The sequence below is a fragment of the Phyllostomus hastatus genome, unplaced genomic scaffold (genome assembly GCF_019186645.2).
Source record: "Phyllostomus hastatus isolate PE091 unplaced genomic scaffold, TTU_PhHast_1.1 phas_contig_17, whole genome shotgun sequence".
Classification (NCBI taxonomy): domain Eukaryota; kingdom Metazoa; phylum Chordata; class Mammalia; order Chiroptera; family Phyllostomidae; genus Phyllostomus; species Phyllostomus hastatus.
Window position 1 is genome coordinate 9,852,396 of NW_025333664.1, and position 14,083 is coordinate 9,866,478.

The 14,083-nt window shown below is 56.0% G+C and overlaps 1 protein-coding gene across 16 annotated transcripts in view; it reads left to right on the top strand.

Annotated features, from left to right (window-relative positions):
* Positions 1–9,463, top strand: part of ZMYND8 (zinc finger MYND-type containing 8) — a 114,989-nt gene extending 105,526 nt beyond the window's left edge. For all 16 annotated transcript variants that reach the window (XM_045832830.1, XM_045832826.1, XM_045832836.1 and 13 more), the window contains 3 exons: positions 1,292–1,458; positions 2,435–2,501; positions 7,912–9,463. In XM_045832830.1, coding sequence (XP_045688786.1) covers positions 1,292–1,458; positions 2,435–2,501; positions 7,912–8,051 — 374 coding nt within the window. In that variant the 3' untranslated portion in view covers positions 8,052–9,463. The remainder of the gene's footprint in view (positions 1–1,291; positions 1,459–2,434; positions 2,502–7,911) is intronic.
* The last annotated feature ends 4,620 nt before the right edge of the window (positions 9,464–14,083 follow it).

Below are 14,083 nucleotides of genomic sequence, written 5' to 3' on the forward strand. Positions count from 1 at the left end.
AACGTATTCACAGTATCCTAGAAGTAATTGTTACAGCTAGCTTTTATTCACGGCCAATGATACTAGCTTCATGTGGTTAGAAGCAAAAGCCTCCATTTTAAAGGCTTTATATAATAAATCAAAGTGACATGGATAATGTGACAAGGTGGTGTGTGTGCAGACTGGCAAAATTTCCCAGGGCGATGTGGAAACGACCAAGCGCGAGAAGGGGAAGCACATCCTCTAGGGTCGTGGGCTGCTTGGTCTGTCGAAACTGCTCAGCTCTGCCACCGCACGGACAGTGTGTGCGTGGCAGGGGTGGCCGTGTTCCCATTCAGTTCATTCACAAAAACTGGGGGCACTGGGCTGCCGACTCCCGCTCCCTCCTGCCCTTCCGTTCTGTTGTTTTTAAAAAGGCAGCCGTAAGCTGTATGTCGCTGTGTCCTTTAACCTGCCTGAGGGCGATGTCTTCTTAATCGCCGGTTTAGATCTCTTCCAGCGGGACCGTTGAGGCCCCCTAAGTTCTGGAATGTGTCTGATGACCCCCTCCCACTATTACGAGATGGCCAGAGCCTCCCTCGGCTTTCCTTTCCGTGTGGCATCGTGGTATCCATCCTTCCGAACCTCCTCTCACACGCCCTCCGTTCCCGCCTGTCCAAGTGCTGTCCACCTCCCGAGGCCCGCGCCCCTGACGTCATGCCGCACTCCCCGTGGGTTGGTTTCCCCTGGGCTGGGATGGGAGCAGTTCCACGGGGCTGACGCAGGCCGACACCTGTTCATGAGGGCTGCCGTTCCGGGTGAGCAGTAGCTGGCTCCTGGTTTTGGCCTTCGTGTATTCTATGAACATGCTTCCGTCTCCAGAAGAAGTTAGTGAAGCATGAGACACTGTAACAATGAACATATATTTTTTAAAGATTTTATTTATTTATTTTTAGAGAGGGATGGCAGGGAGAAAAAGAGAGAGAGAAACATCAATGTGTGGTTGCTGGGGGCCATGGCCTGCAACCTAGTCATGTGCCCTGACTGGGAATCGAACCTGTGATGCCTGGTTCACAGCCTGCGCTCAATCCACTGAGCTACGCCAGCCAGGGACAATGAACACATTTTCACACAAGGTCTGGGTGCAGCTCCCGGAAGGAAGACTGGGGGTCCGGCCACCGTGGCTGGGGCTGAGGGGCTGCTGCCTCTGTCACGGCACGTGTGGTTGGGCCAGAGGGTACTGGGCGGTGGCACGGCCCCCGGCATAGCTGGGGTCCCCACAAGCCACTGCCCTCCTCGTCTCACGTGTGGCTTTTCTGCCCTTCGCCCCCAGCCACCGCCCCTCAGCAGGAAGCAGACACTGAGGTGAACACGGAAACACTAAACAAGTCATCATCCCAGGGGACCTCCTCCAGCACGCAGGCAGCCCCCCCAGAAACAGCCAGCACCTCGAAAGACAAGGAGACGTCCGCCGAGAAAAGCAAGGACGGCGGTGGCTCGGTGAGTGTGCGCATGCCGCTGGCCAGGGACACTGATGCTTTGGGCCGGGCGGAGCCTCAGGACCTGTCCCCATCCATGCCTGCCAGCTCCTCAAAGTCGCCTAGGTTTGTCTGCCGTCCAGGTGGGGCAGTCAGACTGCAGGAGGGGACGAGCCTTTTCAGCGGTGGGCACGCGGGCAGGGGCGGAGGGACACGGAGTCCCCGCAGACGTGCGTGTGACGTGACATCTGCGCCCTGGTGACTCTCGAGCTGTAGACCAGCCCTGCCGCGTGGACCCTCCCGTGACGACGGGCGTGTTCCGTATCTGCCCTGCCCAGCGCGGTAGCCACTAGCCACGTGGGCCTGCGTGAGCACTTGGGCTGTGGCCAGCGTGACCTGGGACCTGGATTTTTTAAACTTTATTCTAACGTTTGCCATCGCAGGTGACCAGTGGCTTCTGTGCTGGACAGTGGAAGTTGCCTCTCTCAGTGTCCCAGTGTGGGGGACGTGTTGTCTCTAAACACAATCACGGGTGACACAGTGATACTTTCTCACCTCTTCAGTCCTCATGTATTTATTTCAGGATGCATTGGGATTAGGGGGGAAGGTCATGGTCCCATCAGTCAGAACCCTTTGATGTCACCAGTACTATTGCCTAGTGAGAGGTGCATTCATACAATTTTGGAGTCATACACTTCCTCCTGTTTTGGATACGGCAGAACTCTGGGGGACTGGCAGGCCAGGGAGGGAGCGTGCTGGCAGCCGAGGCCACAGGGTTGAGGAAGGGTCCGCCCCAGGGCTGCGCTCCAGCCGTCTGCAGACGGGGTGTAGGGAGAGGGCCACCCCAGCCGCCCTGGCCTCCCTGACTTCGCTCGCTGGGCAGAGGGCTCGAAGGCACCTTGGGGGCAGAACTGAGCACCCCCAAGGATCCCCGGGCTCCCTGGGGGCTACAACGGCCCCAGTGCCTTGAGTCCATCTCTCTCTCTTTGTGTTTCTAGACCCTCGACCTTTCTGGCTCCAGGGAGACGCCCTCCTCCATTCTCTTAGGCTCCAACCAAGGCTCTGGTACGTTGCCCCCTGGTGGGTGAATGGTGCTGGCATTCCACACGGGCAGAGGGGAAGCCGTTTTCTCAGAGAGAACTGGAAGGGTTAATGGTTTTCACACTGCCGTGGATCCTTAGGGATCCTTGGGGGTGCCCGGGGCGGGTCAGTGGGGGTGAGGGAGTGGCTGGGCAAGGCAGCTGTCAGACCCCCCTCTCGACTGACCAGCACTGACCAGCACACCACGTCCTCCCTTCATGCTGTCGATAGGTTCTGCCACTTTAAGGGAGACGACGTGTAACGAAACCAGTGCTACCACAGGCTAATTGATACAAACAACAATGAAGTTCCTGTGGCATCTCATCAATGTTACAATGAAACGAGGTTGAAGGATATGGCGTTATTTGAGGACCTGCTGTATTTATTTATTATTTGTTGGGGAGCCACATAAAACTCCATCTGGATAGGGGGTGCTGTTGCCGACCTGGGCTGGGGGAGAAGACGTGCTTTCAGGTGGGGCAGCTCTCTGTCCCTAGGGAAGTGACCGCCGCACACGGAACCGAGTGGACCTTGGTTCCTGATGTGCCGTCACCTGTGTTTGGTGGACGAGGGCACTTGAGTCTTTGGGGAAATGAAGAGCTTCAGGCAGATGATCTTTCTGTAAAAGCCTTTCCTCTCAGGGACTGACTAACCTGGTAGACTGCGTCTTCAGATTTTCCGAGACTAAGTTTTGGTTTTTCTTTTCTGTGAGTTTGAGCTGTCCTTCTTTCTAACCCGGAGGGCCTTTCCCCTGCACCCTTCTGAACCTGTTTTGGGCCGTCCCAGAAGGGTTCGGAGATGGTGTCTTCGTTGAGGACAATTCTGCTGACTTCAGGGTTTTCCAGCGTTAAGATCCGGTTTCTTTCTGTTGGATAATTCAGCAATTTTTGTTCCACTTTTGCGTAGTGGATGCCTGGAGGGAGTGGTGGCTGGAGGTCTCCCGAGGGGGCTGCGGGGGGTGCTCAGACGGGGGGTGGGGGGGTGGCCTGGACTGAGTTTAGGGGAATAGGGCCTTGGCATTGACTGCTACCAAGCCGCCTGTTGAAAGTGTAACTCCCTTCCCGCTTCCTCCTCAGCTCCTGATTGAACCTGAGCACAGGTGCAGCTTGGCACTGAGCTGTCTTCTGCAGTTCTTTGATATTTTCTCGTTTTTAACAGAGAGAGAGAGCAGACTGTAGGCCTGAGCGGCAAGGTACCTGCTGACAAATGTAACACTGATTTGTTTTTCATTGTGTTTATTCATAGCGTTGCCTTCTGCGCATGGGCAAGTATTCATGGTTTTTCCTGCTTTGGGTGGTGATAGAAAAGCTTCTGTTTTGTTTAACGATGAGTTTAAAATAAAAACGTGAACTAAGTAATAGGTAGGAGGGTTGTAGAGGTGTCAGAATCGCCTGGTGGTATGAGAAAGGCCCCAGTTGGAGACACACTGTTTCAGACAGGGGGCGCTGTGGAGCACGTGGCGCTGCAAAGTGGTGGGAGCATCGGGCAGTGGGGAGGCCGCTGGCGCCCTGGTGGGGAGTGGCTTCTGCTGCCATAAGCAGGATTGTAGACAGGGCCGTGGTTGGGAGCCGTGACGTGTTCCATTTTGGAGGTGACGGAGGTATCACCTGGACCAGGGGGCGGCAAACGGTGAAGGACCACGCGGTAAATATTTTAAGGTGCGTGGGCCATGCGGACTGTGTGTCCCAGCTGCCCGACTCCGCCGTTGTGTGGTGACAGCGGACGTGGAGAACACACACGCGTGTGTGGCGTGCTCCGGTGGAACGGCGTTCGGACAAACAGGCATTGGGCCGGGTTTGGGCCGCAGCTGGCTGGCTGTCACCTACGGCACACAGGTGTCCAAGGGGCTGGGGAGGGAGGTTCTGCTTCACTGCAGGTTAGAATAAGAACATGAACCGAGTAACACATAGGAGCGAGGAGGCAAGAAGCGCTGGTAGAGGCTGGCGATTTGGTGCCAGGTGGATTGGGGCAAGAACACGGTCCCCAGGAGTCTGTTGACTGGATTGGGGTGGCAGGAAAGGGGAGGGAAAGGCCCTCAATTCTATGGATTCCTGGAGGGTGCACAGCATTGGCTTTCTGCAGAGGGATCAACAAGAGTGCGCTGAGTGTTTCTGGGGCCAGCCCCCTGGGGGGGAGCGGTGAACACGGTGGACAGTTCCCCTGGGGATTCTCGGGCACTGACTTCTAGCTCTTGGTGTTGGTGGCGGGCAGATGAAGTCTCATGGAGGAAAGTGGGCTCCAGAAAACACTGGGGTTTCTGAGCTCGTTCTAGGCTTCTGGGACGGGAAGAGGAAGAGGCTAGTTGGAAGGGAGAGAGGGTTCGTCGGGGCATGAGCTTCCTCGGGGTGGGCGTGGGCCTGGGCCTGTGGCTTGTCCCTCAATGGAAAGATTCGAATAAAGCATCACATGTGCGCAGTTAGAGGGAATAAAAGCAGACGGGAAATGAGTGCCTGGGCCCAGCCTCGCCGCCGTGCGCCTGATACTTCCTCCGTGTTGGTGAGTCATGTGCTTCCCTGCGCTGCTGGTTCTGCGCTTCATCTGCAGAAGTTGCTCATTGATTTTCAGCTTTAAGTGACGAGAGCTGGGCTCATACAGGACGCCTCTCACTGTGTCCCAAGCTACCTGCGTCACTATTGTATGTGCTTGTGTGGTCGGTCCCCCGGTCTAATACAGCTCTGGTTTTTGAGCTCTCACTCTGTCAGCCCGGGGGCAGCACTTCCTGGCCCCTGCCCCGGTGGCCCCTCTGCCCCTCACTGCCCCCGCCCCCGCCCCACCGTCTCCCCCAGGACTTCCCTCCATCAAGGCTGAGAACGCGCACTCTGTTTTGAAATGGTCGCCGGAGGCTGTGGGTGGAGGCTGCGCCCGAGTGTGGCCAAGTTCACGTGCTGGGATCATGTTCCCGTTCTTGCACGGTCTTGCTCTTTCCAGGAGTTCCTGTTTTTCTCCCCTTCGATCGTGTTTTCAGTGAGTTCCTAACAAACTCTCCACTGTTACTGGTTATTTTCTGGAGACTCCCTTCACGCCCGTGATGTTTGACTCTTCAGTTTCCGGTGTTATGTGTTGGTGTCCGACCGCCCATCGCGGCTGAGGATGTGGCCCCTTCCTCGGCCGCCCCCCTGTTCTGTGCCCGCCCTTGGCCGTGGGTTAGTTACGACTCGCCCTGAGAGATCTGACCGCCTGGGGTGCTGCCCCCCATCATCCCGTGGGTTCTGTTTCCCTGGCTGAGTTAGGCTGCTGGCCGCCGGTGGTTCTGAGGAGTTTGCTTTCAATGTTTTGAGGACCCGTGGCTTACGGAGCTGCCTGTTATACCTTGTCCACCTCGTGTCCGCCGTGAGGCCGTGCCGTATCCAGTGATTGTGCCCACGGTTTACTGCGCGTCTCTGAAAAGCCCGAGAGCCCCGTGAACGCGAGAGGTTGGGCCCGGTGGCGGGAACGAGGCGGTGCTGAGAGCAGTGGCCCGTCCATGGCCAGGAGGAGCGAGTCCCCGGGCCCGTGCGGAGTTGAGCTCTGGCGGACTCCGAGGGGGCCCGGGCTGTCTCTCCAGCCTGCCTGTGTCCCCGCCGACGCCGCAGCCCGCCAGGTGCACCCCACCCACCCCACCCGGGCGTAAGCAAGGCCCTGGCTCACGGAGGCCGCCAGGGGTTCCTCCCGCCACGCGGAAGGCCCGTGGTGCGCGTGTGGGCCCCCTTGTGGGTGTTCTTTTCAGTGATGGGTCTTGCTTTGGCTTGCGTGTCTTCTTAGCCGGGCCTCCGGCGGCCATCGAAACTACCAGAGCTCGTGGTTTGGCTTCTTGAGGGGGCATTTTCGCTCTTTTCCTGAAGGCTCCTAGATGAACACTGGTCGTCCCCCGCACGCAGTGATCGGCCACACCAGCCGGCGCCCTGTGTTGTCCTGTGTGCGGAGCCAGGGCCCACAGGTGCCGGGGGGCGCTGCTCAGCCCGGCTCCCCGCCCTTCTCTGCGTCACCGGAGCTGGGGACACTTGCTGTGGCTGGACTGCGTGGTTGTAGGATTTTCTCACATGTGGTGACGACCAACATCAGCACTCGGACACCTTCCGGAAGATCGAGAGGGGCGGGTGTTGTGCATTGGGCGGAACGCTAAGAAGAGGTAGAGTGAGGGTTGGTAAGGTGGGGGGAATATAGTCAGTAACTTTGTCATAACCGTGCACGTGCCAGGTGGGTACTGGAAGTATCGGGGCAGCACTGTGGGAAATGTGTGATTGTCTAACCACTAAGCTGTACGTCTGAAACTAATACAAATAATATTGAATGTAAATTAATTGGGAAGAAAAGTAAAAAAGGAAAAGAGCCAGCCCTTGACCCCAGCTCTGCAGAATACTGCCCCCTGTTGGCCATTGGTGCAAGCGATGAAAGCGTCCCCCCTGTGAGGGACTGCAGCCTTGGGAGGTCCTTGTTCTGGTCAATCCTGTCTTCCAGAAACGGCTCACAACTCAACAGGCCGTAAGCAGTGTCATGCCCTGGCCCGGGGTGTCCAGCCCGAGGCCCAGGGGCTGCATGCGGCCTAGGATGGCTGTGAATGAAATCCAGAAAATTGTAAATTTACTTAAAACATTGTGAGGTTTCTTGTGATTGTGTGGTGTGGCAGATTTAACGTGAGGCCCAGAGACGCCAAGAGGTTGGACATCCCCCCGACGACGACGTGGCCCCTTCTTCACTCTGATTCTGTCTCTAAACCTGCAGTTGACTTCTTTCCGTTCAGTAGTCTCACCCTGCCTTGGGAAATGTTAAAGAGTTTGCCCCAGTCTGTCTGAACCAGGCAAATGGTCTCAGTTCTGCTGCTGTGCTTACTCAGCCGTCCAGGCGTCCTGTAGTCTTGGAAGCTCCTTAAAGTCTCATTCTGCTCCTGCACCCTTTGGTGACCCTCACTGTCCTTACTGGGGACCGGGTGGTCCGTGTTCCTAGCTGGACCTGACTGATCTGGTCCACATTCCTTATCATCTGCTTCTTTGGGTGGTTTGATGTAAGCCTGTTTTTCGAGTTGCCTATATAAATTGATGAAAGAAACTTTGTTGATATGAATAAGCAGATCAAATGCCAAGTTTTGGTGCCTTTTTCCCATGCCCAGGGTCGGGCACACTGACCCAAGGGTGCTTGGTGTCACTGACGTCATACAGATGCGCAGTTACAGCAACTTTCTCACCGATCTTGAGCCTCTGTGAGCGTGACGCCAAAGTGTTTTTCCAACCAGCGGGTGTTCGATCCTAAGGAACATAAGTTGTCCCACCTTTGTCCTCTTCGGCCCCACCAGTGCCGGGGACCCCGTGGGGGCAGTGTCTGCCCGCCAGAGTTGTGTGCGGTGAGAGGGGGTGGTGGCTTCCCGGCCCGGCGGCAGGGGCCCGGGTGCTGACCGCCCCTCTCTGTTCCTCCCCCCCAGACCATCCCCGGAGCAGCAAGCCCGGCTGCTGGAGCGGCAGCGACGAGAAGCGAGGCTCGTCGCGTGCCGAGCTCAACAGCGGCACCAGCGCCAAGAGTCTGCTCCCGAAAGAGTCCCGGCTGGACGCCTTCTGGGACTAGGGACAGGCTGCGCCACAAGCACGCCGCCCCGCGGAGGAAGAAGAAACCAGACCCCAGGAGAACAGGGCGCAGCCAAGAAACGTGAGGCCGAACCTCCGCCCGCAGACTGGGGAACCCCCCGGCTCGCGGGCTCGGCCTCCGCCCTGGGGGCGTCTACACTACGTCACATCCGGCATTAGCTTCGACTGAGGACTGTTAGACCCACCCGCCACCGATGCTTTAGATGTAAATAATGTACAATTTGTGGATGTCACCAAACCTAGAGTACCTTCCCCTTTTTATATTTGTATTGACTTTAACTTATAAAAAAAAAAAAAGAAAAGCAATGGAAAAAAAAAAAAGCAAAACCCCAACAGCAGAAGGAATGTTTTGGTGTTGGCGAAGGGGGTGGCCCATCAGCCCGGCCGTCACACACAGCGCTAAGGGGACTGGGCCCGGGGCTGTCTGCTGCCCAGGGGAACTCGAGCTGCGTTCATTCAAACCGTTCGGACGGGGCACAGCGGGATCGTGAGTTTGGGCGCGGATCCTGTGCTGCCGTGGGCACATGAAGTCAAGCCCTTGGCCGCTCTCAGCTACGACGTTGCTAGGCTATCAAATGCAAGCTGTCTGGACCAGGACACGCGGAGAAACTGGTTTATTTTATGGGATTTAAACGATGACTCTACTCCTAAAAGGGAAAAACCTAATGTCCTTGTTTACAGAAGGGAAACAAACAGAAACAAGCCCCACTCAGCTCAGCGGCGGAAGAACACGGAACATTTCGCGTCACAAGGTCTGAAACGGCGAGATCCTTTCTTTGCATTGCGGTTCCTTTAAATACACTCACTTGGAAAGAGACACACCGCGCTCCTCGGGGGCGAGGACTCAGAGGCAGGGCGCCCGCGGAGGACCCTTGAGTCTGGGGTGAAGCATGTCTGTAGTATTTATATGATGGAATTTTACATTTTTATGTAAGCATGAAACCAAGGCAGTGGGAGAGGACACGCCCGCCATGCTGTCGGTTACACTACGTAAGCTGTAGTTCCATTCTGTATGTCGTGTAAAACTAAACGCATCGAACAAAGCGGAAGGTGATGTATGTATATGGGAAAATTAATTGTACGATACCATTCCAGTACATTTTGTTGTACATTTTAGTCTCGTTTACTTTCTCCTCATTGTCGATAAGAGGATGCGAACTGTACAGTGTCCAGCTAGTTACCCACCTTAGAGAAGAAATAAAAAAAAGAGTATTAGAAGAAACCAGGAGGGAAAGAACATTTGTGAATTGCAGTTGTCAAAACAAAACAAGACAAAACAAAAAATAGCCTAGCTGGCCTTATTTGTGAAGCATAATTGCTTTTAGCATATGGAAGTATTTTTTCACATTTTCTTTGTATAAAATTTGTATTAAACTTAAATATCTTTTTTGATGGCGGTGTTTCTTTGTGGCTGAGCCAGTGGACTCACGGTGTGTTCTTTTGGGTTGCTCCCCCCACCCCCCTAAGTTTTTAAGATTCTTCACCTTTTCTAAATTAAACTGTTTTGGAAAAATGGCTTGGTGGTCCTGGAATGTGCAGCCTTCCACGTGGTCGGCCACGGGCCGCCGTGGCAGGCGCGCAGGGCCGGGCGCAGGAGTCAAGGGCGCGAGAAGTCAAGGGCGTCTGCGTGGGGGTGTGGGTGTGGCATACAGGAGGCCACCTTCCAGTCGAGTTCCTTGAAATTTTTTAACAGAGATGTGAAATACAGGAAGTCCTGGGTCAGTCCCAGAAAGACAGTGGGGAGGGAGGGAGTTGTCTTTCCCTGGGAGATTCGGGCCCTGTGCTCGTCTTTCCGTGGGCAGCCCTGCCCGGGCCCTCCCCATCCCTTTCGTTTTATGGGTCACATTATTTTGATATTTTTTCAACCACTTGAAGATAGAAACACTATCCACAGCTCACAGGTGGTACAAAAGCAGGGAATCGCTGCCTTTGGCCCTCAGGCCGTCCGCTGGCCAGTGCCGTGAGAGGAGTGAAACGGCCATGTAAAAGTAAATGTTTTTCAGTTACAGTTGTTACAGACTGTTGGTTTCCGATGTGACGTGGTGAGGAGGCACGTACGAGGTGCTCACCCTGAAAAGTGTAGCACAAGAAGGGGATGTTTTAGGGGACATTTGACCTGAAACCTGATTGAAGAGCTGGCTGTGGGAAGATAAAGTGGGGGAGCATCCCAGACAGAGGCAGTGGCCCCAGAGGGCCTGGGGCACATGTGGACTTGACGTGCTTGATCCACAGCAAGGAGGCCGGTGTGGCCTGGAGGAGTGAGCAAGGCAGGGAGGGTACCGGCTGTGTCTGGCCCAAGTGCTCCCCTGGTGGGGGCTGGGGCCAGGGTGAGGTTTTCCCCTTTACCCTTGGTCCTGCGCCAAACCGGAAAGGGCTGTTCGCCACTCTGCGTGACCCCCCGCTGGCCCTGGTAGAAACAGGCCCAGTGACTGGTTGAAGGCGACAGAGCTAGTGAAAGATTCTAATGGGACTCCTTTTGAACTGCTCTTTCTGATAGGGTGTTAGCCAATTTTTTTTTTTTTTAAGTTAAAAAGTTTAGTTTCCTTTTATTGGGTGTATGCGTGCACCCTCCCTGTATTCCTCACTTTCATCTGAAGGCCATGGAGCAGGTGGCACAGTCTGGGTGAGGGGAAGAGCCCCCCCCCCCCCCCTCCGGGGCGGCAAGAGGGAGGCACAATCGCCCCACCATCCTCTCTCAGCCCTAAGGAGCTGGGCCCTTTCTCGTTTCTCGTCCCTGGGCCTGGTGCACCCTTCCATGTCTGGCACCTTGTTCTCCAGGTTGTCTTTCTGTCTCAGCCTCTGACTCCTGAGCAAAGTTCACTGTCTCTGTTTACTGCTGTGTCCCTTGACCCCCACATAACCTCTGCCCTTACCGCCGCAGCTGCAGCGTCCCCTAGAAGAAAGGACTCCCAGGAAGGAGCGGCTTATCAGTGGTTGAGAAATGGTTACTTAAAAAAAAAATGTGCACTTCATGTTTACTGATTATCTCACTAGGCGATGCAGCCATATGCCTGAACTGTGAAGAGAGGGCTCCGTGTTTAGTCCCGCACCACCGCGCACCCTGCGGTCTCTGCGTTTCCACAGCAGTGCAGAGGACGTTCTCTCCCCCTTTGTGTGCATAAATGGTAGCATTTGATACCCACACTTCTGTCCTGTCTCCTTTGTCACGTGACCTAAAGCCTGGGCTGTGGTTCTATGTTGGTACCTGCCTGGCGTGACCCTGAAATATGGAAGAGGACAGTGCCGGTCACAGCCCCCCCACGGACGGGTATGCAGATTGTCACACTGACAGGACACACAGACCTGCGCTCCCGTGACGGTCATGAGCTGTGTGAGGGGGTTCGGGGCACGCCTGCCAAGTGGCTGCACTGGAGGGCCAATGAGGGGCCAGATTAGAGGGCAAGGACTTGGACGATCCAGGCCGGGCTGCGAGGCCCCCTTCCTCTGACTTCAGTCTGGGTCCAGCATTTTCAGAGGCCCAGTGTCCCTGAATCTAGGAATGAGGAAAAGAGGGAGGGCACCATGGCACCTGCCCTGGTCTTTGCTCCTTCCTCTTAGCGACGGCCAGGCAGGACGGTCTAGGGGTGACCTTGAATGCAAACAGGCACTCCCGCCACCTGGTGGCCCCTATGCGGAACTGCAGCTCTGGAGACGGAGCTGGTCGGGGAGAAGGTGGGCTGAAGTCGTTGGTTTATTCAGGGGACTGACTCGGTAGCAGTCTGAGCCAAGCGCTGACCAGAATAGATGTGGCCTCTGCCCTTACCCATTGGACACGCTCACTGGGAAGCTGCCAGATGTGCATATAATGCCATCTGGGTGGGACAGGCGCGTTGAAGGCAACCAAGCAGGGTAAGCAGGGGGAGGTGGATGGCGTGATTATGAGGGCCCGTCCGAGAAGCTGCACTGTGAGCAAACACCTGGAGAAAGTGGGGACGGAGCTGTGATGCCCCAGGCAGCGGTTCTAAACTCTGGAGGAACATGAGAAGCCCCTGGGGAGATGGGAAACAGACCCAGGATGCCCAGGTGCCACCCCAGCCCTGAAGAATGACATCGGTCTCTCTCTGGGGCTTGGCATCTGTCTGTCCTCTGGCAAAGCTCCTCATGGGAGGAGTAGCCAGAGTGACTCACCTGGTTGGAAGAACATCCCAGGGAGAAGGAAGAGCAAGTGCAAAGGGCCCGAGGCGGGGACCTGGCATCTTTCCAGAAGAGACGGCAGGCCAGTGAGGCCAGAATGGAGGGTTTTGGGTGGGGGTGGGGCTGAGCGCTCAGAGGGAGAAAGGCCTGGGTTGGGGTGGCAGGTGGGATGGGTATGTCTGGATTGGCTAAGCCTAGGCTCCACGTGGGTGTAGGTGATTGACTGAGTCTTCAAAGTACCTGGATGTATTTGATTGGCTGATTGACTAAATCTGAGTACCTGGGTATATTTGATTGGCTGCACCTGCATACCATCTGGGTCTGATTGGTTGAGTGTAGGTCACATGCTTAGAGTCTCACTGCAAGGGAGGCTAGAGATGTGAGATTCTGCCTGTTTCTGGTACAGACTCCCAAGGTGGGAAATTGCCCGAACAAAAGAGTTGACAAAGACCTTGACAGCACCCACGGCAGAACTGTCTGGAGTTTCCGTCAGTCAGGTCGGGTGTAGAGAGCAGCCGTCACCCAGCCAGTTAGAGCAGAAGGGTGTACTCTGTACTGGGTCAGTTTGGCGAGGCTGGAACTGCATTGCCCAGAATCCCTTTCCTTGAGTGGTTCTGAGTTAAAATTGACCAAAAGAGCAACTTGTGTGAGATTTTTGAAGGTGGAAAGAGCAGCCTCTTCTCTAGCAAGGCCACTGTGGCCAGACGTGGCGACAGACAGCTGCCGACGTGCCTGCAGGCTCCACCCAGTCCTCGCCGTCCTCTGCGCTGCATCCAGGTGGCCTTGACCCGTGGATGTCAGGGCCCGGCTCACCTCTGGGCGCTTGGCGGCAGAGGCAATGGTTCCACATCAGCTTCTCACCAGTGCCCCTCTGCAGACCCACTCGGATGGCCGGATGTGCCTTGCCGCTTCTCGGGTTGCCTGGCTGTTGACTCCCGATGCTCATTTTCCGACCTTGACCTCCCCAGCTCCTTCCACCACTGTGTAAAGTCCAGGTCCCATCATAAATTATTTACCCCAAACTCCTGGGCCAGATCTGACCGCTTCCCTGATTGGGTCTGATTGACATGTTAGGAGTATTTACAGAATCCCAAGGAAGACCAAGGAAGCCACAGGGCAGGACTGAGTCAGCAGTGCGGGCCGGGGGGGTGGGGGTGGTGCTGCTCCCCCAGGATCCTGGAGCGTGGCTGCTGACTCCAGGGGCAGATGCATCTGCTTCCGGGGCTGCCCTGCACCAGCTCTGCTCTGGCCACACCTGCAGTCTGGACGCCCCGCGCACAGCCAGCTACCTTTCTCCCCACTTAGCTCAGTACCTAACAGCCTCTGGGCACGCAGCTGATGGGCGGGCCCTCCATCGCTCCCAACCCTGGCTGTAAGGGAGTCTGGCGAAGGGTGTGTGTCCCCGCACAGGCGCTGCTCATTACTGGGATGTCTAAGTGGCCTCAACAAGCCAATTTACCACTGAAACCAGGGCAGGGCCTGACGGAGATGCTGTGGGAATGAATCCCTTCAGGGTGGCTCAGGCGGCTGCGGGGCCACACTGCCCTCTGGTGGTCAATGGAGAGTACAGCTCCGCCTGCGCTGAGACTCTACCCAGAACAAACTGTCCGTCGCAGATCCACGCAGCCACCTGGAGGTGTCTCAAAAGCATCGCGAGTGAATGGATCCAGGCACAGAGGGGAGCATTCTGTCTGGGCCCGTGTCTATGAACTAGATCAGGCCAGACTGGTGACAGACATCAGGATTGGGATGGACTGTGGGCTGAGGCTGGGAAGGGCCAAGAGGGAGCTTTTGGGGGCGGCGGGTGGGGGGGGCGGAAATGTCTCTGTCTTCCTCGGAGTAATCACAGGTAAAAATACATCAAAATGCGTAATGGCG